At 43.2% G+C, this 26,107-nt stretch overlaps 1 protein-coding gene and 1 long non-coding RNA gene across 4 annotated transcripts in view; one reads left to right on the top strand and one right to left on the bottom strand.

The window, feature by feature from the left end:
• Positions 1 to 4,323, top strand: part of POC1B (POC1 centriolar protein B) — an 85,932-nt gene extending 81,609 nt beyond the window's left edge. For both annotated transcript variants that reach the window (XM_064491570.1, XM_031463043.2), the window contains one exon: positions 2,754 to 4,323. In XM_064491570.1, the coding sequence (XP_064347640.1) occupies positions 2,754 to 2,858 (105 nt within the window). In that variant the 3' untranslated portion in view covers positions 2,859 to 4,323. The remainder of the gene's footprint in view (positions 1 to 2,753) is intronic.
• LOC105094860 (uncharacterized) overlaps positions 1 to 26,107 on the bottom strand; it is a 74,813-nt gene that overhangs the window by 3,264 nt on the left and 45,442 nt on the right. The window contains exons 7-14 of one of the 2 annotated variants that reach the window (XR_010383156.1): positions 24,512 to 24,743; positions 24,198 to 24,330; positions 20,068 to 23,745; positions 16,293 to 16,428; positions 2,148 to 3,536; positions 1,658 to 1,768; positions 715 to 907; positions 116 to 279 (exon numbers count right to left, since the gene is read on the bottom strand). This is a non-coding gene — a long non-coding RNA (uncharacterized LOC105094860). The remainder of the gene's footprint in view (positions 1 to 115; positions 280 to 714; positions 908 to 1,657; positions 1,769 to 2,147; positions 3,537 to 16,292; positions 16,429 to 20,067; positions 23,746 to 24,197; positions 24,331 to 24,511; positions 24,744 to 26,107) is intronic. The other variant, XR_010383155.1, reaches the window with a different exon arrangement.

Here is a 26,107-nt window from a genome sequence, read left to right as displayed (position 1 = left end):
GTCCTTCACTTTGAAGATGATATTCTCACTGCCCAACATCTAACTTCCAGAGCTTCTTACTGTGATGCTGTGTTCTTTAGGAAGTGATCGTTTTTACATCCCCTTTTGGACTTACCTAGTCCTGACGCCAGTTTGCCTTTGCAGAGAGAACATCAGGGTCTTCCAGTTCTTGGTCAGGAGATACAGGTGTCATTTAATGGAAGCTCTATATTAAAATGGACACATCAAAGGCGGTCCTTCCAGCTCTGCTGAGTCAGTGTTTCCTCTGAAGAAGTCATTCTGTTCACCAAAGAGGAACAGTAAGATACCGATACTTGTCAGAGCAGACGCTGTCCCAAGTTTTTAGAAAGGCTATAATATAAATGCAAGCTGTCAATTACTTTTCCAGAGTAAATACTTCAAGTTAAAATAGCTCTTGCATGGAAATTATCTAATTCTTGTTCTCAGCCCTGGCTGTGCATTATAATCACCCGGGCAGTTAAGATGTCCAGTTCTTATCTCCAGAGAATTCAAGGTCCTGGCATCGGTCTTTTAATACTCTGTTTTGGGTTCAGAGCCAGTAATTAAAATTTTTAGCCTTTAGATAACATCTCAGGGCCTTTGGCATTAAGGGCCACATATGTGGATGTGGGTCCTGACAGACTGTGGGAACGAGCCATGTGAGACCCTGGAGTCAACATAAGATTTGTTCAGTGAAAATCATAGTAAAATCACCAGTTTCCACGTTGCAGTGTGGCGCTAGAGGTGACTTTGTACGTATCAGACACTTCTTTCCTTCAAAGGCAGTTTTTCTCTCCATGCCAGCTCTGACGTCCTCACTGCACTGTCCCAGTGGAGGCTTCTCCCAAACCAGTCTTCCTAGTTTGTCCTCTTCCAGCTCCATGGCCCATTTCCCCTTTTCACCTGACTCAAGGATAAATGAATTATTATAAACTTTATTGAACTGTTATTTTTTAATGTTGAAAAACTGGGGGTGGGGGAGGTTGTTTTTTACATATGAAAATAGTTAAAAGCAGGCAAAACACACTTGCAAAATGGGAACAGCGTGAATCACGGGCAAGTAGCAAGTAAAATTAACATGTTCTAACTCACTTTAATTACAGATGACTGAACATCTAACTCAGCTGCAGTGTTTATAACTGTACTGAATTATAATCAGAGATAAAGTGAAATTCCATTTAAGATAGTAGCAGTGTTAAAGGTGCTCTAGCAGCAGCTTCAGCATGTGGAACTGCGATAATGTATGTAAAGTATCGGGCAATATGCTTGGCACCCGCTAGGCACTCAAGAAGTGGTGCCTAGTATTACCAGCATCGCTATTAATTTCAATGAGTTATTACCAATATAATATGGAATACGAAAGCAAAAGCTATTAGATAAAAAAATCATTAAGACTGATTACCTTCAGCAGCTGATGGGGAATCAATTCATTATCTTGAAACTTGTTGACTAAAGTAAGCCTTCATCCCGCCTTTCCTGTATGAACCCTACCACCAGGTAACCAAATAATGTATGAGGGAGGTGTCTGTCTTATAATTTATCCCAACTAGAATATCAGTGGCAATCTCCAGGATCGATAGGTCTAGGCACTGAGTAGTTACTCACATCACGAAAAAACAATCAAACATTGTGCCATCTGATAAAGCAATATACTTACCAAGGGATCCAGCCTGAGTCTCAAACCTCTGAGGCTAGAACAGACACAGCTGCATCTGGTGTACATAATCCTTAAAGTCCAGACTAGTATACACTGTACAGGTCAAATGGCCTGAAATAGAGGGAGAGGGTGGGGATCTGTAGAGTAAAAGACTATAAATGACATATCAAATCTTAAAAATGGGTAAGACAAAGCTATAGCATCTAGGGGTGCACACTTAACCATAAAGACATGCAGAAAAGGGATGACTACAGCAGGCAGGACCGTGGCCGTCATGTCTAGTTCTTGACCTGCGTGCTGGTCGTAAGGGTGTTTTTCTTGTGATAATTCATTAAGTGACACATATTTTTTGCACAACTTCCCAAATCTATTTTATAGTAAAGTTTTTTTGGAAAAGATTGAAGATGCAGTAGTCAATATCACAAAAATTAGATTTCCCAAATTTAAAAGAAGTCATTCATACACGTGTGTCAAGTAGTCACATACTTACTTAGGAGCTGAAGGCGTTAGGATAGCTGAGATTCATCAAGTCCCACGTGCCAGGCTGCGTAAGCATTTTACATGCTGTATTTCAGTCTTCCTGGCACCTCTGTGAGGTGCTGTTGTCGCCTTCTGGGTGCAGAAATGGGTGCCAATCATATTTTCAAAGTAAACTAGGTATCCAGCTGTCTGGGATAATTAACATAGGTATGGTCCATTGTGGACTGACTGACAGGATGGCCAGTGATGCCGTTTAAGTAGCACCTGGGCCAGGTATATGGCATTCCCTCCCCACCGCACCCCCGCATCCCAGGTCACGTGCAGCCTCTTCCCTGGCGTTGATGCTCTAGGTCAGACGTGAGAATTGTCTTCAGAGTCTTGATCGTTTATTCCTTTTTCCTCAAATGCATCATTGTTTTTCCTTTTCCTGCTCGACAGTGCCTCGCCCCGTGTAGGCTGAGGAAGGAGGGCAGGTTCTGGGGCTCATGACTGAGCCAACCTCCTAGCAAAAGGGTGGGCATTCCAGTTCTGAAACAGGTTCTCCTATGCAGAGATCGCCGTCCTCATCCTCACCACCAGGCACCAGGCATTGATCACTATGTCCTCCTTTTTGCAGACTGTTTCCATCTTGGAGCAGCGACTGACTCTGACAGAGGATAAGCTGAATGACTGCCTTGAAAATCAGCAAAAGCTTTTCAGTGCCATCCAACAGAAAAGTTGAGTAGAAAAGTACAAGCAGGGGCATGAGAAATGAACACATGTGCGCATACGCAGGAAGGTAGTGCGAGATGCTTCATGCAACACAACCATGTGCTAAACATCATGGCGATATCTAGCCATGATATTTGATTTCAAATACTTTCATTTCAATATCAAAGGACGAAAGGCAGAAAAGGCATAATAAAGGCCTAAACACACAAGTCAATGTCGAGGACTAATTCAAACCATTACTATTTATGATTGCACTAATAAAGTGATAAATATTCAAATGGCTCTATATTTTCCCCCATATTATTTTAAATGTCAGTTTCCTGGTACAAAGGTAACCAAATCTCTTGATTTCATTGTTATTTCAAATTGATCATGTTCAGGCAATTCCTTAAAACAATTAGTGTATTCCTTTAGTAAACAATACCCTTGGGGTTCTGAAATAATTCACTTGCCTCTAAAACAGCATTTTATATGCAGAGAATGAGTTCATGATCTGACTTGCATTTCTTTCAGTTTAAAAAAAATTATTCTTTCTTACCTGTGCGTTAAAAAGACGATCTCATGAAACTCCCAAACCACAAAATTTCCACAGCAAGAATACACTTACCTTAATTAGCAGCAGCATATGGGACATAGGCAGTGGGTTTTGATATAATTTATTGTATACATCATTTATCTTTTGACCAACCTGAAAGAAAACCAAGAGTTAGAAATATGTGAAGCGCACCCATCTTTTTCTTTTGTAGATGAATGCACTGAATGATCTGGGTTGAATCCAAACCTGTGATCCCAGTTTACAAAGACCAAGCATGATTTCAGAATCCTCAAAGCCCAGAACAATGCAACAGCAGTATTTAACGACATACATACATGTATGTTCACGTGCTTCAGAAGCGGATAGGGCGGTTTTGGTAGCTGAATAGAAGTACTTTAAAAAAAAATTCCCATCGTTATCTTCCTTTTTTTTTTTTTTTAAATGAATTGTGATTTGAAACAAAATGAAAATGAGCTGGACATTCTAAAAGATCTTGGTTACAAATTAAGAATTTTGTTATAGAGATTAAATTGAAGAAAAATGAATTTAGTTTGCATTTCTGTTAACCTGTATCAAGAACAGAGAAGGTGGGAGAAAGCCATCCACATTAATGATGCCTGAAGGCATAACATGGGGAATTTACTGTCTATGTTTTGGAAAAGAAACCATGAAGTCTTATTTATATACGAGTATATATTTAGAAATCTTTCTCAAAGCAGTTTTCAATTGTATTTATGAGGTGGTTTTGTTTATCATCTCGTGTTTTTCAAGTGCCTTTTATATGATACTAAGTGTGAACTTCTAGACAGTTTCAAGGGTTTATAAAGACCAAGTGGCATTGTATTTTATAACCTCATCGAGAAGACTATGAAATGTCGTACTGATTTGTTTACTCTTTTTATATGCTTCAAACAATAAAGGCATTTTACCTTTGAAGAAAGTTGTTTCTTTTTAAATGATTAAAATCTGGAAATACTAAACTTACCATCTGGGTCACTCAACTTTAAAACATTCATAACAATCTCCCGGAGAACTTGTCAAAACAGTTTCCTGGGCCCTATCCCTGGGGTTTGTGACTCACCAGGTCTGGTGGCGCCCAGGCATTTGCACCATTACCAAGCTCACAGGAGGCCTGATGCCCCTGGCCTCGGGCCCACACTTCAGAAACCCCTGACTAGCTCTAGCCACTTCCTGCAACACAGTGTGGCCACACGCTTTCCCAGTCACAGACCTTCGTAAGTGATAGAAAAACAGCGATGACATAAGTTTAAATGCTTAGACAGTTTTTCAAAAGGGTTATTTTAGAATCCCCCCAACACACACCTTGTTTTTAAGCTTTGGAGGATTCGTCATCAGAGTCCAGCCTCTCATCTGTCCTAGCTTGTGTGTTTACATCCCCACTCGGAAGATGTGGAAGGCAGTTTCTGAACATGTCCCAAACCAAACTCTGCTGTGCCCCGCCCCCCAACCACCACCCACCAGTCACCCTCCCCGGGCCGTCCCACCTCCGTGAGTGGCAACTCTCCTTCGAGGCATTCAGACTGAAGCCCTCAGTCATCCTTGATTCCTCTGTCTCATACTCCACGGTCCATCACTTCAGCAAATCTTACGAGAATGTCTGGCTTACCTGGTTATTTCTCACACCTCCACCAGCCACCGGGGCCCAAGCCACCATCGTCCCTCACCTGGATGACTGCAGTGACACCCTTGCACGGCAGGTCAGAGTGGTTCTTGAAAAGCCTGAACTAGAACACGTGGCTCTTCAGCTCAGCTTTCAGGGCTCCCCATCTTACTTGGGGTAAAAGCCCCAGACTGGACAGTAGTGATGTGCTCCCCTCCCTCCCGGGTCACCCTTACTCACTGCCCTCTGGCCACAGTGGCCTCTTTGCTTCCCTGAAGAAGCAAAACCGCTCCCACCTGAGGGCATCTGTACTTGCCATTTCCTCTGCCTGGAACTCTGTCCCCAGGGATCCCTCATAACATTCCAGCCCTGCTCACATGTTGCCTTTCCCAAGGTGCTCTTCCTAACCACCCTTATGAAATGGTGCCCTCCATCCACTCCCTGCGTATCTTTGGTACGACATAGACTGCAACACAGTTCCATTCTACCTCTTCCACTGTGAGCTCTTCTCAAAAAGCCAGCTCTGTCATTAGACTCCCCACCTAGCACAGTGCCTCATTCATAGGAGGAGCTCAGCAGATAGGTGTGAACTGAAAAAAAAAATGCACAACCTAAAAGCTGAGAATAATGTTTCATTCAGCAGACTTACTGAGGACTTAAGCCCACAAACTTTCAGCTCTGAGGGACTGTTTCTGAAGAGGTAAGACAGGAGCCAGGATACATAGGAGTTTTTGAAAGAAAAACAAAAACAGGTTGTCAGAACATCAAAAGATTACTGTTAAAGAAAACCAGACATCGAGTTAATGAATCTAGCACTTTTCTATGTATGGGAAGATGCAAGAGTCTGAGCTTACTAAAATCATTCCTTTGATGTGCACCTCATCTAGGGCCAGTATCCTCTTTTTTTCCATCCTGAATCTCCTCGGGGTACTGTCGGGGGCCGCTGCAGTGGCTTTTGGCTTGATGGCCACAACATCCTTTGTTTACTGAAATAGCAGACAGCATTCTTTATCTATGCCACTTCCTCTTGGTCATAAATTCAACCAACATTTGGAGGCATTTCATGACCAACTGTGTCCCACAGCACTAGGAAGGCTCACTCCTAGATCAGGTGAAGATTCTGTTGACAGGCCACTCACTGTGCTGATTCTTTTTGATTAGGCCCTACTGATAATCTAAAATTCTCCAGATCGACTGTCTTACCAGTCAGTTACGATCCAGGAAATGTTTTCCTTTGTTGCTTCTTCCCATATTTAGGGTTGCACGATTACTAGTATTCTGTGTAGAGTTATATATATGATCAGTTGCCTCAAGACTTTTAGCCAGCATTAATTCTGTCAGAGGCCTAGTTACACACTGGGTAATGCGACAGACAATCTTACAAGATAGACAGGATTTAAGTAACAGAGCTAGTAGCGTTAAGTCATAGTACAGAGGAGAGACACAAGGCATAAATAATTTGAAAACAACAGCAAATTGAAACAATGACCAGTATAACGGGTTATAATCTGATCACAATAAGCCATCAAGTCCACAGGAGAGCCAGCCAGAGAAGCCAGATTCTGGAAGGATCAGGGAGAGAGGAAAAGATAAATGTTTCATCTTCATTTATAAAGGCATAGATCATCAATTTGTTGTAGGTCATAATTAAGAGAAAAGGTTTTCTGGAAAACAAAGATTAACAGCCAACATATTTCAGGAAAAAAAAAAAGTCATAAAATTATCACATTTATCACTTCATTCAGACCCATGGAATTAATTCCTGTTGATCTGGATGAAGTCATCAGATTTTTTTCATTAGAGTTTTGTCATTTCTAACCTAGGTCAGTGGTGTGATATAAGCTATCAAACTTAAAATGTCATAAAGTCCTTTTTATGAATCTTCATGAAGATCTTCATTTCATAAAAGCATCAGAGTAAAACCATGATCATTTGTAAATACCAAAAGACTTCAAATGGCACAAAGATCTGATGACAATGCCACTGACAAGAAACTTCGATATTTGTGTCGTACAACATTTTAAGATAATAACCAGAATTATGACTGATAACATACTAGGACATATCAGAGGTTTAGGAATTCCATATAAATTTTGGAATATCTGTATTAATGACATTTACCCATACCATATAATCGAACATTTATCTCCAATCGCTTGACAACACTTCAAGTACTTGAACAAGTGAAACAAACCTCACTAGTCTAATATTCCTCTGAGATGCCTCAGGGTTCCTTTGAAGCATCCCAGAGTTAGCTGAAGGTCAAAAGAACTTCAGTTAGAATTTGATATTTGGAAAGTTTGTCGAAAATATCAAAAAGGTTTCCAAACACTTAGTCAGACAGGATCATAGGTCACTGTGAAACAATACTTACTCACTTAAAGTGAAAAAAGACTTCAAAAGCAAATACAGATCACTTAAATGTAAAGAAAGAATCAAAAGCAGTATTCCAAGAAAACTTTGTTCTCTTAACAGAGAAGGAACTGAATCCAGTCCTGCACCAGTTTATTTTTAATAACAAAATCAATTTACCTGATTAAATTTCATCTAATCCCAGCCTGACCGTGCACAAAACTCCTTTATCAGGGGGCTCCCTTTCCATAAACCTTTCTGTATCCATATTAGTTTGTCCCTTATTTTTCAACTCAGAAACAACCAACTAGGACCAAACAACAACAAAAAAATCACTCTTTCTGCTTAAAAAATATCTATTTTCATTCCTCATACCTTCTTTTGCTGAAAACACACATCCTATTTTCCTTGCATATTGAAATGTCTCCTCTATTATTTTGAGTAGCTTTAATTACATATTATAATCTTAACTCTTAAAAACTTTAATCATCTCTAGTGAAAACCAACAAGCAACAAGTGATTATGAACTGTTGGTTCCAGCATTTCCTGATTGGAATAACCCTCGAGAAACTTACAACATGTCATAGCATACTTTCCTTCCTCATTTTGGTACGTGTCTAATAAACCCAAACATCTTTAGTTTCCCTCTTGTAAGGCAACAAAGGTAGGTGAATTCAGACCTGTTTAGCAATTAATGTTCCAGTATTTTATCTTATTTGAAATGAAATGGACATACAGTGAAGTCCCTTCATTTAACTCAGCAAAACTCAAGTTACCAAAAGTCTGGAGAAACTATTTTAGATAACATACCTAAAAGTAATCATTCCTGAAGCGTCCACCTGAAAACCCGTCATTTACTTTTATAAAACATGAAAATATACCCACTTCCTTTCTTGTTGACAAACTCTGCAACAGGAATAACATGAACTTACTGACCTTCAGTAAACCACAAGCTTAAGCTAGCTTTAATGCCAGATATTAACTTAATATTGAGTATTTCTTAGAGCACATGAACTTGAAATTCATCCTGGCCAGTTTCTTTTATATTTAAAAATATTTAATTTGTAAGTGCTTACTTCTAAGTCAATTAAATAGAGATCTTTTATAAACGTAATTTTGATAATATTTTCTGGAGGTAGAGTCATATATATAATATACACATAGACATATAAATAGACACAACTAGAGATCCCATAACTTTAACACTTAGATATGAATCAGATATACAATATAAACTTATCAGCTTATAAATAACTGTTGGAATAAATTTAATTTATTTGCTCAAATGACTAAGGCTTTAACTCTTTGTGGAAAAGACAAGAATTTCATCTGGCCTTTACTGAACACTTTAAGGAAGTTAGGAATTAGATTTTAGGTGAGGGAGTTTCTCCACCTGAGTTTTGAGTTTAAAAGGGCTATGTCCCCCCTTTTTTTCCCCTCTATTTCAGATTCCGATTGAACTAATTAGGCTCAGTCTCAGGTCACTGTGGACTATATTTAGATTTCTGATTTGTAGAGATTTGCAAGACAAAGATAGTTGCTTTTAATTCATCAAAGAACTGGTCTGCTGCCTAAATGATAATTAAAAGATTGATTTGCCCAACTACATTTTCTTTATTTTTTATATCAGTGAGAAGATTTCCAACTAAACTGAAATTCAGAAGTTCCACGTTCTAGAGCTTCAGGGTTTTTTTTTTTTTTTTTTAATTTTTTTGTTGTTGTTTGATTGTTGTTGTTGGGGGGGAGGTAATTAGGTTTATTTCCTTTATTTTTTTTAAAAAAGGAGGTACAGGGGATTGAACCCAGGACCTCATGCATGCTAAGCAGGCACTCTATTAATTGAGCTATACCCTCCTCTCTAGAGCTTCAGGGTTTAAGTCACCAAGCCTTCAAAGCTTACACAAGACATCCAACAAAGGCCCTCTTTCTGAGTGCACAGGTTAGACCCAGAGCAAAGGTTCTAGTATTTGTTTTTTATTAGCCCTGAATATTAGCTTCCAGTTTTTAATTTATATTGTACAGGCTCAGGTAACCCTATTAGTTTCCTTTAGTATATTTAATTATTCTTTCCTGAGGAGCAGATCCAAATGTCCCATCTTATAATACTGTTAGGGAGTTTAGATAGAAATGAACACTGGGCAGGGGGAAAGGAAAGGGAAATGAACCATCCAGAACACAAGGAACCTGAGCTGTCAGCTAACCAGGGCGCAGGGAACCCGAGTTGTCAAATCAATCAATCAATCACAAAACCAGGATAAAAAACAGGAAAAATGAGGGAATGGCGCCATTTTTCCTCTCCTGGATTGGCTCGCTCCCAATCCTCAGGAGTGAACTATCTTTCACTGTTTTTTTTTAATTCACTAATAAAAATCTTGCTTATATCACACTTTTTGAAAAATTATTTTTATTTTCAGGTGACTAAGAACCGAGGTAGTAATTCTTACTTCCCTTTTCCCGGTAACACTGATTTCGGTGCCATGACTGGGATTGCGCGCTTCAACCTAATCTTTCCTCCTCCATCTCCCTCTCCCTCCCCGAGGCCAGCGGAGCACAGGCTCCTGGGGCCGGGCTGTGGAGGCTGGAGCGAGGACAGGGTGCGGGGCTCCCAGCGGCCCTGGGCCGGCCAAGCAGCCAGCGGCCCGTCTGGGGCCGCGCGCCGCCTCCCCCCGCCAGCCCCGCCCGCCACGGAGCTCCAGGGGCAGCTAACCAGGCTTACTCCAGAACCACGGTAAACGCGTCACTTCTGGCCCTTACGCTGGACTGGCCTATAGAGAAGACCGCTGACCGCCTGAAAACCAGGAAGAGGAGAAGATGACACGTGAGGTAGACAGCTGACTCAAGACCCGGGGCCAGGCCTGTGTACCGATTACTTTATCACTCACACCTTTACATACTGGTCTCTATCCTCGGCTGGGGGTCCTTGCTTCTGCTTTCTGACTTCTGCTATCGAGTTCTCTGAAAAACACCCTTGTTCAATCTCTGACTCTCTTTGTCCCACTGGTCACTGCAAGGTCCTATGGCTCCAACAGGGGTGCCCTCCTCTGAGCTATGACTTACTCACTCTCTGACCTAAAAGAGAACTCCCAGTTTCCCAGTGCGGCTGGGCCTCGCCCCTGGTGCCACTGTTTCAACCTGTGGTGCCCTGGGGACTCTCGTAACTGTATTATTACTCTTATTCACGGGCCAGCAAGTATTTGGCCACGGCTTTCGTACATGGCTTGAGTAACACTGTCCCTGGTGGCCTTTTCTAGAAAACACCACCGTGGACAGTAACCATGGGCTGCAATGTCTCTGACTCCTTTCTGGCTTCATGTCCCTCCGGGGACACTTGCTCAGGCAAGAAAACATCTCTGCCTTAGAAAACTGAGCTGCTGGAGTTCTAGCTCAAGTTCTCCTCTCCTGCTGCCTTCCCCATGCAGGAGCTTCCATAGGGGCCCTCTACCCCTAACTCCCTCCTCAATTTTTGTCCCCTTTCTCCGGCTGTCCCAGTTAGGCAGCTCTCCTGCTCCCGGATCACCAATCACCCACGGGGTTAAAACTGACTATTTCCTTGGACTGCGGAGACACTCAGCTCATGGTAAGACTGTGGCCGCTTTCCCCATCCAGAGAGGAGGCCAGGACACCAGGTCCTCCTTCTGCAGACCAATGACCTGGGGACGCCAGACTCTCTTTGGTCCATGGCTTCAGGGTACTCTTGGCTAAGGCAGAAGACTGACACTTCAGACTACAGCCTGTGGGCTTCACCTCGGGACGCTGAGCTCTGAAGCCCCCGCTTCCACCAGTGTCCTGCCCTGTAGATGGAAAGCCAACAGTTGATCCCTGCTGGGACTCCCCTGGGCTACATCTTAGCCAAAAGCATGGCCCATAAATAGGAGCATAAATTCAAGCACCTTGCTCCAGCTTAATCTCCTCTACAATACACAAGGCAAATGGTCTAAAATACCATATATTCAGATCTTTTATTTGCTGAGGGACAGCAATAATCTCCTAAAGAAATGCAAAATAGCCATCTTGGCCATGGTTGCTATCAGCAACCTGCCGTCTCCAACACCTCCTTGAGAGGGGGACTCCCTTAAACGTACATCCTCCCCTGCTCTCCCTACCATATACCTCTCATTTAAAGGATAAATTTCTCACCCAATCTGCCCCTGATATAAGACAAAAACTCCAAAAGGCAATCCAGGAACCCAGAGTAACTCTTGATAAATGCTAAACGTTGCTGCCACAGGTTTTGTTTTGTTTTGTTTTGTTTTAATTGAGATCAGGTACAAGAGACCAAGGCTCAGGAGAAGGAAAGAAGGAAAGAGGCCAGGCCTGCCCAGATGAGCAGCCACCGTCCCTAAGTCCTCGGCCCCCAGCAGCACGAGACAAGCCTGACGATCAACACAACATCTGCCGCTGACCTGGCCGTGGGCCAACAAATGTCCCCGTAAGGACAAACCTCCAAGATCTGCCTGCTTTTGGTGTAACAAGCAAGGTCACTGGGTGGCCCTCTGTCCCTCAAGCCAAACGGCCCGTGGCGGAGAACCAGCCTGCGACCTGCAGATGGTTGTCCGGGACTAAAGCAGCCCCCTCCAGTCAGCCCCAATGCAAGAGATCTCCATCCCTGGGCTGCAGCCGCGGGGACAAATGGACGTGGCAGGTGGGACAATAACTTTCCTTTTGGATACTGGGGCCACCTACTCTGTCCTAACTTCCTTCTCCAGACCCTTTCCTCTAGACCCTACAACACACCTATCCTTCTGGTCATTAAGAAGGATGGGACCTACAGACTAGTCCAAAATTTAAAAATCATAAACGAGGCTGTAAGTGCCTCTTCATCCCGTGGTTCCAACCCCCGATGTGTTACTGCAGACATACCTCCAGGAGCCCAGTGGTGCCCCACCTTAGACCTAAACATGCTTTCTCCTGTGTACCGCTTAGTCTCCAGTCCCAATACTTATTAGCCTTTCAGTGGGACTCACCCAGTGGGTGTCAGCGCCAGCTAACCTGGACAGTGCTACCACAGGGGTTAGAGATAGTTCTCACCTCTTTGGGCAAGCTCTGGCCCAAGATTTACAGGACTTACAGCTTTAAAAGGGACTACTCCCCAACATGTAGATGACCTACTTATCTGCTCCCTTACTCAAGAATAGGCTCATCCAACATGCAATCCAAACTCTTGACTTCTTGGCCGAGTGGGGATATAAAGTTTCCAGGTCTAAGGCCAAAATGGTCAAGCAAGAGGTAACTTATCTAGGAGTTGTTCTGACTCCTGGAAACTGTAGCTTTTCCCCTGAAAGAATTCAAGAAATCTTACAACTCCCTAATCCCATTACTCAAAAACAGCTCAGGGCATTACTTGCACTAACAGGTTACTGTAGGCTTTGGATCCCTAACTATGGGTCTATAGCCCAACCTCTATATGACAGTTTAAAGGGTAAGGATGACTCAGTACCCCTCCAGTGGGGTCTTTCCCAACAGGAAGCAATGGAAGAATTAAAAACTCTCCTAGTAAGATCCCTGGCCTTGGGGCTTCCAGATCCCACAAGGCCCTTCCAGTTCTATGTTCACGAGAGAGGAGGAATAGCCTTGGGGGTCCTCACCCAACAGCCCCTGGGACACCTCTCCAAGCAGCTAGATCCCACTGCCCGAGGCTGCCCTTCCTGCCTAAGAGTGTTGTGAGCCCCCTCCACACTCCTGGAGGAAGCTTCTAACCTAACTGTGGGGGCCGCTATACAAGCATAAGCTAACCACCAAGTTTCTGATCTTTTAAAAGGCAAGGGACATTTCTGGCTCTCAGATGCTCAGCTTCTTAAATATCAGGCATTATTTTTGGAAAACCCAGATACTACTGTCTCTGTCTGTGGGACACTCAATCCTGCTACACTATTACCATCACCAGACGAGTCTCTTCCCTTCTACCTATGTCATGAGACTATCCATTTCTCTAGGAGCTAGAACAGATCTCACTGACCAATCCCTGAAAAACCATGATGAGATCTGGCTCACTGATGGGAGCCACATATTCTTGTGAACCTCTTAGCAATCTGCGACTGCTTCTCAAGGGACACTCTGAGTCAAACTTCAAATGGCTATACAACAAGGTAATCAACCAGCCAAGACAGCTTTTATACAAGCCCCTCGATGGACACCGACCCTTCACTCACCACCTGCCCAGTGACAGCCAGCTAGTCTGGGACCCCATCATCACCCCAGATCAGCAGGAAGTAGCTAGAGCGGTCGTCACCCTCTATGTCCCAAAGATTTGGGGTCCTATGACTAGAGCGGGGAATGTTAGGTAGTTTAGATAAAAATGAGCACTGGGCAGGGGGGAGGAAGGGGAAGGGAACAATCTAGAGCACAAGGAACCTGAGCTGTCAATCAACCAGAGCACACAGAACCTGAGTTGTCAATCAATCAATCAATCACAAAACCAGGATATAAAAATAGGAACAATGAGGGAACGGTGTCATTTTTCCTCTCTTGGACTGGCAGCTCCCAATTCTCGGGAGTGGACTATCTTTCACTGTTTTTTTTTTTTAACGTCACTAATAAAAATCTTGCTTATATCATGCTTTTTGTCTCTTGTCAAAAATTCTTTTTCTTCGGGTGACTAAGGACAGAGGTAATTCTTATTTCCCATTTTCCGGTAACAATACCAAGCTGGGAAAGCATTCCCAGTGAGACATAATGTCCATCAAACAATGCAATTAGGCAGAAGAGATGTAACCATCTCATATAAAGCCTGTTTAAATATACCAATTTTTATAAACTTTCATCTCAGTTCTATCAACTTTCGTACCTTTAGCTTTAGTTTCTGTTAGGATCCAATCAACAAGCCTTGGTCTTACAAGGAGTCCTAAAAGGCTTTTTGCTCCCTGACCATTTTATTTATTTTTATTTTTATTTTGTGTGTGTGTGTGTGTATATTTATTTATTTATTTATTTATTTATTTATTTATTTATTTATTTATTGAAGTATAGTCAGTTTACAATGTTGTGTCAATTTCTGGTGTACAGCACAATCATACATGAACATACATATATTTGTTTTCATATTCTTTTTAAAATTTATTATTTGTTGTATATGTATTTTTTTTATTGAAGTATTATCTACTTCTAAACAGAAGGCTCTGGGGTCCTTAGTGAGGGGTTGAGCCAAGGGACTCAAGCCCTTTTATCTATCTTTCAACTTGATTAATTGTTGGTCAGGTATCTCAGGGTAATTTTCTTCCAGTCTTTAATTTATATATATATAATTTTTTTTTTTAACTGAGGTAAATAGAGCAAACTTGTTTGGAGCCTTTTAATGCTGGGGACCAAAAGGGGGTCCCTTTGGCCCATCCAACCTTAGGTAACGTTGTTTCAAATCCTTGTCTTAATCCCATTAACATCCATTTTATCTCATGTCTTAATGACCATCTAAAGATTTCTTTATCCGTTTGGGACAAATCCTGTTAAAATTTCCACCTTGTTGGGAAGAAGTCTCTAGACTGTCCTTCAGTTTTTTCTTCCTTCCCTTTTAATCAATCTAATTAAAATTAATTATCCGAATGTTTCCATTAGCATCTGTAAGACCCTTTGAGGGGAAGCAGAGACCACAAATAAGGCTTCCCAAACTGTATTTCTGTTTGTTTTAAATTAAGGGAATTCTTAGGTTAACCATTCTATATATTTCTTCTATACTTTTTTCCACCTTTTAATGTGTTTTTCCCCCCATAGGTACCAATCAAACAGCTGTTTATAATGAGAGCTGTCTAAAAATTTACCAATTTAGAAGTTACTCCTATTTAAAGGATCCATCATCTGGCCATTGACAAGGTGTCTTAATAGTGTCTCAAGACAAGAAGATGCAAGAGGCGTCCCCATAAGAAGAATGCTGCCTAAACAAGACCCAGAAAGTTTACTCCCCAAAATCGTCTGAGGCCTTCGTTTTACAGGCAGATGCAATGAAAGTTAAAACGACAAAAGCCCCTGTGAGCTGGCACAGACAAAAGACTGCTCAGAATCCCAGTCTATTCGACTGGCTGCCAAGTGTTGAAGATCAAAATCCTGAAACGATGTTTTATCAGGCTGGCTTTCTCTAACTTAACTGCATACGCAGTAAAAAAGCCCCATCTTAGTCATTTTCAGGGTGATATTTTCTTTAATTCCCCATTACGTAAATACTTGTAAGTACAAGTTTTGTACGTACAGAAGTCTGGCTGGGGTATTAGTTGGAGGCTGACAACCTGTCGTTCCTTTTTCTTTCATTTTGAAAGCTTTGCTCCCCATCCCGAGGTTGGTCTGTCGAGATAAAATCGCTGGTGATGACTGTGTGCTGGGCTACTGTGCTGTTTGTGAGCTTAAGTCTAATTTTTACTAAAGAGTCGTGTCTGCTCTTAAATGTCCTGGTTTCTCCCTCTGTAGCCTAAGACCACCATGGGTGCTCAGGTCTAGAGGTGGCCACTGAGTACACGTGGCCCTGGCTGAGCAAGTTTTAATTACAGTCAGGTTTCCCTACAGGGCAGCTGCACAGTATGAGGGCATGGCTCCACCACTCCCACAAGCTTCTCAGTTGCCTGAAAGTCACTGCCGGCCAGAAAAGAGAAGCCCCTTCTTCAGAGCTGAAAGCTCTCATGAGGTATCTTCACATTTATTTCTACAAGCTACTAAAGTAGCCAATTCAAGGGGAAGAAACCACAGGCCAGACTCCCACCTAATTACTCAGTCCAGTCCTACTCAGTGTCTTTCAGCAGAGCAAAGTCTTCCCAGTCTTTCAACTGAGAATAAAACCACTGTGTCTAAACTGAGCAAAAATCTTCCCAGTGTCTTTCAACTGAGGATAACCGAGGTACTTCTCCTTAAAACCAAGTTTCAAGGATAATCTACTCCAGAGAAGAGTGTAAAACCACCAAGTAAAACTTAGGATCATCAGCCAGTAATGAGAGATCCGAGAATCGAGGGAGACTCACCCAAATTCATCTGGACTCTGAAGAGTAGGACGGGGACCAGACTCCCCTGCTGGTACCAGATTTCAGATCCTCGTAGAGTCCAGGTGAAGGAGAGAAGTCTGCTCTGGGTCCGTTAGTTGGTCGCCAAAACTGTCGACTGAAAAAAAAAAAAAACATGCAAAACCTGAAAGTTGAGAATTATGTTTTATTCAATGGACTTACTGAGGACTTAAGCCTAGGACATAAACTCTCAGATAGCTCTGAGGGGTTGCTTCTGAAGAGGTAAGGCAGGAGCCGTGATATACGGGAGTTTTTGAAAAGAAAAAAGAAAAAAAAACAAACAGGTAGTCAGAACATCAAAAGATAACTGTTAAAGAAAACCAGACATCGAGTTAATGAACTTTGCACTTTTCTATGTACAGGAAGATGCATATGCATGTATATGCATGGGAAGAAGTCTGGGCTTATTGAAATTATTCCTTTGATGTGCACCTTAAATAGGGCCGGTATCTGTTTCCTCCATCCTGAGTTCCATTCTGGGTGTGCCACTGGGGTGGGCTGCAGAGGCAGATGGCTTGGTGGCGGTGGGTAACCTGTTTTAACTCCACCCTGAATTCCCCTCAGGGTGCACCGTCGGGTGGGTGGGTGCGGCGGCTGATGACTCAACAGCCACAACATCCCTTGTTTACTGAAATAGCAGGTGACATTCTATGTCCACATAGGTATTGACTAAATGAGAATTTTTATTTATTCAAGTGTTTTTAAAACATTGTTTTCCAATTCTCTTATAGCCAAAAGCAGTTAAAACTGGGCTGAGTGGACTGGAAGAAACAGAATGTACAAAAATTGAGATGATTGATACTTGGTGCTCAGCGGGCACGGCTCTCACCTATTATTTGCAGCACAGTGCTTGAAGCCTGGAAGACCCGCGTGAAAATTCTGGCTTTGCTTTTTCTTTAGGAAAGGTACTTACAAAGCTTAGTTCCCTTAATTGTAAAAGGTGAACGTAATGTGAATTTGTTTATGAAATTAGCACAGTAGCTGTCAGAGTTAAGTGCTCAACAGCTGTTTTGCTATATATCATTTTGTTTCCCTGAGTTGCATTTCCAAACAGGATTAACTGTAATTGTGGAAAAGATACAGGGACCAATGTTAAGTGGCAACAAATGAAAATGTGAGATTTAATCCAAAGTTAGTACTTCATTTTTAAATTTCAACGGAAAGAATATATAACAGAAACTTGCCTTCCATACACAGAAAACTTCACGATTCAGGCCAAAAGTTGGCCACTGAGTAACCCCAGAGGAACTCAGCCTGAGAATATAAATGCCATAATTACCTGAAATAAAAGGCAGGGCGAAAACAGGAAGTGGGAGAAAGGTCTGGAATGTGAACCAAGTGTCATTAAGACAAAGGCTTCCCTGGAACTCATACTATCCTGGCCTTTCACTATTTGCTTACTGCCTTTTAGGTAAAAGATAAGGCAGTCCAGAGCCTCATTATCACTTCATTCATGAGTGGAGCAAACTTGGAGTCCGTTGTTTTCCGAGATGGTTTCTATGCATTTAAGGGGTGTTAGACTGTACCCCACAGGCCTGCAAGCTTTGTAGTTGCCCAGCCTCAAGACTGAAGAAAGAACCTGGAGTCAGCAGGGACGTCAATGGTTTATTGGCCAGGGAATCTTACACATCCAAACCAAGAGGTCCGGGAGTGACACCCCACCGTATACGGCAGACAGGACATGGTAGCCATCTTTGCTACCGGCAGGAGGAGGCGGCTCCCATCAGCTTCCAGGGAAACCAGCAGCTGGGGCACGTCTCTCGGCCCCTCAGGTTAATGAGCACCACGAAGGCAGCCGTTTCCCTTTAATAAACGAGCAGGTGGAGCCGTTCTGGTCTAAGGATTAGATCAATCACGAGCTGGGGCCGGGGGCAAGCACGTTCACGTGAGTGGGCTGTAGGTTAGGCAGGGATGTACAAAGAGTAAAAGAGCAGCCACCTCGAGTGCCCTGAGCACACACTCCACCCCGTGCACCCTGTACGGCTCTTGCCACCTTGGCCTGCCCCTCCCCCACGATGTCTCTGGGGTCAGGGATGAACAGGCACACAGCAACCAAGTGCCACAAACGCAATCAGACAACAGCAGTTAAGGGGTAACAAGAGTCCAAAAGGTGGGCAAACTTTGGAGCCAGGCACTTATCAGGTCAATTTCTCATGGACTGAAGCCAGAGGAGGATGACAACAGCATCTCACTGCAGGCCCGGCAATCAAACTCATTCCACAGCGAGGCCACTGCTGTTGCCCAGTCGGTGAACAGACCCCTCCCGCTCAGACTAGGGATGACATGGAAGGTGTCCGACAGGCACGGTACCAGAAGATCATGGCCATTAAGCAAACTACAAGCAGTAACAGGGTTCTGCACTAATACTGCCCCTGCCTGGGGTTCATCCTGGCCTGCAGTACCGTTCTGCCTGTCCACCCTTAGTCCCCACAGCCGGTGCCAAATACTGGAGAGGCCCAGGACAACAGAGCCCAAGGTTAACACAATGGTGCCTTTCTCCACCCTTACGGGTCTGGATTAACTACTTTAGCAGTCTTAGGTGGGGCCGGGTACCTAAGACGTGGAACCTACTAGTCCTTTTCTAATCCTCTTCCCCATGGGGCAGCAAACCCAAACCACCGGGGACTTACCTGCCAGTCCCAGGGCCGCTTTATAACGTGTTTCTCTGAGGGTAGAGCCTGTGGCAAGGGCAAATGTGGTCATTGTTCTGACCAATAGCTGGCAACTGTCCTTTCAGGGGTCAACAGTTGAACTCAGATTGTGTTTTGACTAGTTGCCTCTGGGTTAACCTGGCAGAGACACTGGGACCACTGTGCCTGGGGTGCTCAGTTACAACTCATAGGGCTTGAATCAGCCCCCCATCCCTGTGTTGAGAGAGCACATTTCCATCTGAATCGCTAAGTAGCCCCCTCATCCTTTCCATCAGCCTGGGGGCAGTATGGTTGTAAGGTAGGTGGAAATGCTTGCGTGTGTCATTTTCATAGCCCCATTCCCTGAACTTCACGGCCAGTAAAGTGTGGGGTTTTTTTTGCATTGCTGGACTAATTCAGGTTGGCCTTTTGTAAGGACTTCCACCTGTCCTCAGGCACTACAGGCTGCATAGAGCTGTTGTTCCCTCACACTATATCGTCACTCTGTCCCCTTCCATAGCTGGGACCAGAGGCCCAAGGGTACTCATTACTTTGCTGTTGCCAAAGGCCCCAACCAAACCCTTCTGGGTAACCGGCCATGTCCAATTCACAAGTCTGTCCCTGTAATTGTTCAGGGGTGGTGGGTCTGGGGTATGCCTGTATTTTGTAAACAATCCAGGACCTTGGGTTTTGTCTGTATTCACCAGCCATCCCTGTGCTGTGAGTGCCAGGCTGCTACCTTAAACTGGAAAAAAGACTGAGGTTAACAGGATATTTCAAAATAACAGAAGAGAAAGACATCTCTCTGGCAGCCAGCTGGCCCAGGGCCCACGTGCTAGAGGACGCAGCCCTGGAACTCCCCCCACGGCTTTCAGGCCCCACATGCCAGTGGACAGCCAGGAGCTCCCTGGAATGCTCCAGTCCTGCCCGCGTTTCCCGACACCTTGGTGCTCACGGGAGTCTCCTCGGCCTCTTGGCCGGCTTGCCAATGGTTGGGCTGCACCCCGAAGGCCTGCAAGGCCTGGACTTGCCCAGCCTTGAGTCTGAAGGAGGAGCTCGGAGACAGCAACGGACACATCAGTGGTTTACCGCACAAGGGGTCTTACCTGCCCAAACCGCGACGTCCTGGAGTGACACTCGCGCGGTGTGGAGCCGCGCGCAGGACGCGGCAGCCATCTTCGCGCCTTGGGCCGGGGTGGGGGAGGGGAGTGCCCATTTATAGGGCAACTGCCGTAAGGCGGGCTCATCAGTTACCAGGGAAACCAGCAGCTGGGGCATCTCCCTCAGCCTCTCAGGTTAACGACCATCACGAGGGCAGCTAGTGCCCTTTAATAAACTGCAGGTGGAGCCATTCTGGCCTAAGGACTAGAACACTCACTAGCCGGGCCGGAAGCAAGCACCTTCACGTGAGTGGGCTGTAGGTAAAGCAGGGGCTGGTTGAGCAGGGGATGTACAAAGAGCAACAGAACAGCCATCTTGAGTGTCCTGAGCACACAAGAGGATTAGAAGATATACTGTCCCTGGGTAGAAATATTGGACTGCTGAGAAAAAAAAAAAAAGAGTATTTGGAGGTTACTGACAAATAATTATGCTCAACTCATGAGCAAATTTAATGATAAAAACAGATGGGTCTATAGTAGATATTTAAGTCGAATTACATCAATACACTATATGCTTCATTTTCCCTGATGGCGTGCCCAACATTTTGCTCCAGCAAGTCATGAGGTCTTAGACTTCATGCACCAGAGGATTTATGAATGTACACTGAATCTAGGAACACAGCGTAACTGCCAGGTTTTCTGTCTTCCATAAGCCCCAACTATGACTCAGCCAGATAACACAATGGTAGCCTGGTCTTACTAGGAAAATAGGTCACTGGCTTGCCAAGAGGCAGAGGTTAATAGGGGTGGAGAGGGTGTGTTTAACTACTTTTTTCTTTGCAAAATCTTATCAGAATCTTGCCTTTTCTTTTGAGTCAAATCTCAGGCATGTTCCTATTAAAGATAAAGACTCTGATTTGAGATTCTCATAATAAGGTAGATTTCACAACAAAAGCAGTAAAGAAAAACAGCTCAGTCATCTAAAACTTCTAAACTGATAAAGCAAAAAGTATATGAATAGGAAAAATCGGCAGAAATGCAATATATAATATATAATTAGGAATATCAACAGTTCGGAAGTAGAATTTAATTAATCCACACGACATAAAGTGATATAAAATTAATAAGGCAGATTTAACCTATGTGCCAGAAACTACATGGAAATACAAGCAAGCTTGGTTTTGTGCCCAAGTGTATTTTAGGTAAAAATTGACCATATTCTGTACCACACAGTTTAAGTTAAACTCTGCATTCTATATATCCAGAGAATAAATCAAAAAATTAGAAATAACAAAATAAAATACTCAATCACACAGAAAGTATGAAAAAAAAAAAAACTCAACTAAATAATATTCTGGCCAGAGGGCCAAAATGTACTGAAGTATATTTTAAAATACAAATAGAAATGCCATATGTCAAATTAGATGGGATACTGCCAAAACAATAAAAGTACAAACCAAGCATCTCCCTAAAAATGTAAAAAGTGATCAAAACAAGTAAAAGGAAAATACAACAAACCTGTATAAGGAAATGTGAAAAACTGTTGGTGTTTTGAACATTTTTAAGTGAATCATTAACCAGAAGAAAAAAAAACTTGTTTTTGCTTCAAAAGGAGTTAATAAAAACATGGTTAACTTAAAATTTGGTCATTTAGGTTACCATTGAACATTTTTAAAGTAAGTATCAGCCATAAGTCAGAATGTGAAAATTGGAGAAATCTAATGGAAATGTGATTTATGTTACTGTTTATTTTGAGAGTTTTCTTTTAGTGGCTCTTGAATAGCAGCTCAGTATGCACTTTTAATCTAGCGTGGTGTTGACAGGAGATGGAACGTCAGGCTGGCTTTTATGGAGCTGCTTTGACACAGTTCTTTTTACTGCCATGCCCTAATCCTTCTGCAGACTCCTGGTTTGGAAGCAGACGTGTGCCTGGGACAAGTCTGAAGTCTGTGACCAGGAAATTCTTTCCTCCCGTCTCATTCTGTGAACAGTAGTTTCTAAGAGCTCTCATTAAGAAAATTAATCACCCGTCTCATTCTTCTACCTCTGTTCCAAAAGTGACACAAAACCAGGAGCTGGCAGGATGAGAATGGCATCTATCCACTTCTAAATATTTACTTCAAAATGATTTCGTGTTAGCAAGATGACACATGTAAAAGCTCTTGAAAAGAAAAAAAAATTTGGTATGTATCACATTCAGATGAGACGCCACTCTGCCTTACTCAAGAAACCATTACTGTTTGTCCAAGATACTCCAGGGGCCAGGAGGACAGAGAAGGAGAAGCACGTCAGTGGGGTAAGGACTCGGGGAGCTCTCTGCTGAATACACAGGGGGACCCCGCCGCGACTGGGCCAAAGGGCTTCTTGTTGAGTTGACTTCAGAAATACTTTTGCATCTTGTAATTCTAACGAAACACAGCCGCTATCTTATTAGGTTGTTTCCTCTGCTTAATCCCCAAAGGAAATCCCTTTGCTTTTCAAGGATAAAAAGTTAGCAGAACAAAGAGAAACTCAGGGGAAGCGCCTGAGCTTTTGCTACAGAATTTCACTGAAGCCTTTCCAAGACCCGAGGATGGGACCCGAGGGCTATTCACTGTTGATTCCTACACCTGGACCGAATGTCAAGGTCTGCGAGGAGATGAATCATTTAGAAACCCGGCGTTCTTGCAGGGCGCTGTCGCTTTTGTAGAACTCTAACAACAACTGTGTCGAAGGCAAAAATCACATAAAAAGTTCAAAGCTGTTAAATCCTCTTTCAGCAAGTAAGACTCAGAATTGCTGAGGGCAAAGACCCGCAGTGTCTGGTGATGTTGATCATTCTTTCTCTGAAAAGAAGAGATTAAAGATGTGACACAGGGAGAGAAGAGACAAAACCGCTTGAGGTGGCAGTTCTCACTCAGGGAACGCCTGTCTTCTTCATTTTCGTTTCCACTTTGTGCTTAAATGGAGTGATTAAGGCAAAAGAAACAGAACTTGATTTTGAACCATAGAAATCATGATCAGGAGAAACGCGTACACGAAAGGAGTTGTGGGCACCAGGCTCCCAACTTAGTTATTTCCGATACAGTACACGCTTATTCAAGAGAGCACATCCCAGCTCAGCTCACACGCAAGGGTGTTCCGGAATCAGCAATGGGAAGTAGTTACACCGTCGCTGTAAAAAGCGAGAGGTGATAAAATCCTACATTTATTCACTGTTGATATAAGCATTTGATGTTTTAGATGGACTGGAATAATCCAGTTGCTGTAAAGCCAAAACGTCTTGTAAGCAGCTCTTCCCAGCCCCTGCTCTGTACCCCCTGTTATCTACTACCGTTGATCAGGTTGGCTGCTGGCTTAGCCAGAGTTGCAGACTGGCATTCAGCAGACGTGTTTTGTTTGGCCTCTGTAGTATTTTTTTTTAAAATTATGTGTCCAGGTTTAAAAAGCAAACAATTTCACATGAAAATCCAGATTTCTGGCTTCCATTGAAAAATAGGAAGAACTGGTATTATATGAATGTCATACAGTACATATTACATTTTATAGCTTACATCGGTCCATATCAGGCATCCAGTTTCACGTGGTGCTGCCTTCCAGTCCACTTGTCTGCTTGTCTTTGGGGTCTGGACCTGCTGTGTTGAATCAGTATCTGAAGAGTGTGGCTTGTGTGTCTCAGAGGTACAGCTCTCATGATCCTGAAGGCTTGGAAATGGTAGAACTAATGAAACACACTTCTTCATTTGGAAGAAACAGAAATACTGTGACAGACAAGCGCCAGAACCTGGGTCACGAGCACAGTCCCTTCACGCCTGAGCCAGCCCTCTTTCCACTGTTCTCAGCTGCCTCCTTTGGTTTACATTTCAAAACGATAAATATATTTCAAAAACCATAGAGCTTTAAAATAATCATATGTTAAAAGTGGGGAAAAGAAAGAAAAATCACACTCTGTATGATAAGAACAGTGTTAACGTGTTGAGAAAAGACTTTGGGCAGCAGCATTGGGGAATTTTTTTCTTCTATTTTCCAAACTTTCTTAATAATTATGTATTAATTTTTATAATGAAGTAAAACTGTATTTTGAAACATTCTAAACAAATCGAAGCAGACGCTTTGCCTGGTCGTGACCATCCCACCTCCCTGTGCCAGAAACTCACTTCCTCTTGCTTCCCCGCCTGAGACGGGAGGGGAAGTCTGGGGGTGGCCCAACATTTTCAGAACCTTCAGTCTTGAACACAGTGGTGGGAAAGTGCCAAGCAGAATTCTGGAGGCAGAGTTACAGATTCTAACCTTGAGTGGAAAAGAAGAGAGAAAAAAAAAAAGCCAAACAAAAGCACAGGCCTTTTGATGCACCCAGTTACAGCGACCTGCATTCGACAATATCCTAAAGTTGATGCAACCAGTAGGTTTTCTATTCCCTGCAGCCAAAAAATATACATAAGAACATTGAAATTTTCTTTCAGGTACTTACCTTCCAAATCCTATGGAAGCAAATTGAAATAGGAGCCAATCCTTTTGATTATCTTGCCCAATGAAGAGGAGTCATCAGGAGATCAGTAGAAAACTCCTCATCGTGTTCCCCTCAAGGGCATACAGAGCATCTTCCATTTTCATTCATTCTTCACAGGTTTGGTTTTAACAATCCTTTTGGGAGTCCTGGGGCCGATCAGGTAGGGAAATCCTTGCCCTGATAATTCAAAAAGCTGAAAAGAAGGTATATGTTTGATTTCCTAAAAGTGTTCTGCTTACGCTGGAGACGCAGAGCACACACTTAGGATGGGCTGCCTGTTTGATGTGCTTCATTTGTGATGCTGGTTATTGGGGGTGAGGAGGTGGGACTAAGAACTTTAGAGAGAGGCTGGCGGAGAGAGAGGAGGGCTGAGAAGCTGCAACAGCTGGCAGTCATTTCAGAAGGATGGTTTAAATGTTTGGAGATGGTTACCCTGGAGAAGAGAAGACTTGGAAAACACGAGAACTCTTAGTTAAACTCTTCTGGGTTCAAGGATTGGAGATTCCTTCGATATGTTTCTTGTGATGCTGAAATTTTTAGAAGGATACATGTGAAGATAAAGAAGGTAAGAATCACGGAGACAATGCCCAGCAGGGGCCAGTGGAGGGGAGGCCAGCTTACCCCTTGGCAGGGAAATTGTAGCTTAGAATAGAAGATGGAACACTTAAGACCAGCTCCTACCCTGAGACGCTATGAGCCTGTGATTTTCACCTGCTGAACTGGCTGGTCACTGCAGAAGTAACTCTGGGACCAGAGGAGACTCACACATCTGAGATGGCCTTGAGGAGTCTTGTGCCTCAAGGCTCTGACTCTTCTCTGAGGCAGCTATTCGACAAGAAATAGGCTTAAGGGGTCACTTGTATCCCAAAGTGACCCTAAAAAATTTTAAATCCAAGTCATTACTAGGGTTGGATTAAAAGAGTAGCAAGTACTTGATGGTAGGAGGCCTAAGTCTCTCAGCTGGTGTCACTATTTTGAATTGAACCAATAAAGTCCTCACATTGAGAGTGTGTGTGTGTGTGTGTATGTGTTTGATCTAAAACACCTCATCACATAGTAATTCATCAAATGAATTAGACAGTAACTTAATAACAAGGGGCTGATAACTTCAAGAATGGCAACCAGAGTAGCTGTAGGAGTAACTTGTGACATTAATTTTTGGTAATTTCTTGGGTCTTTTCCTCTGGAGCAGTATTTAGGGGAAGGAAAAGAAGCAGGGGAAGGAACAGAAGGAAGGAGAGCAAGTGTTTAACCAGGCACCTGCTCTGGGACAGGCCTGGGCACTTTCCAAGGCTCCCTACAGTGAGCAGGCTGAGCCCTAGGACCTGTCTCTCACCCACCCAGGGTGATGGTCCATCTTCAAAAGCCAGCTGTGGTCCTCTGAAAGCACTGCGCTTGTGGCATTAACATGGACTATTTCCTGGGAAGGAGGGAAAATCCGACCCATGTTGATTTCTGTTCTTTGTTTGCATGAGATCAAACTCAAGCTTGGATGAGTATTGGCAACTTCTTGGCTGTAGCCCAGCTGACCCAGGCAAAGTTACTTACAAATATCTG

The sequence above is a fragment of the Camelus dromedarius genome, chromosome 11 (genome assembly GCF_036321535.1).
Source record: "Camelus dromedarius isolate mCamDro1 chromosome 11, mCamDro1.pat, whole genome shotgun sequence".
Taxonomy (NCBI): Eukaryota; Metazoa; Chordata; class Mammalia; order Artiodactyla; family Camelidae; genus Camelus; species Camelus dromedarius.
This window is presented reverse-complemented; position numbering and strand designations above follow the sequence as displayed.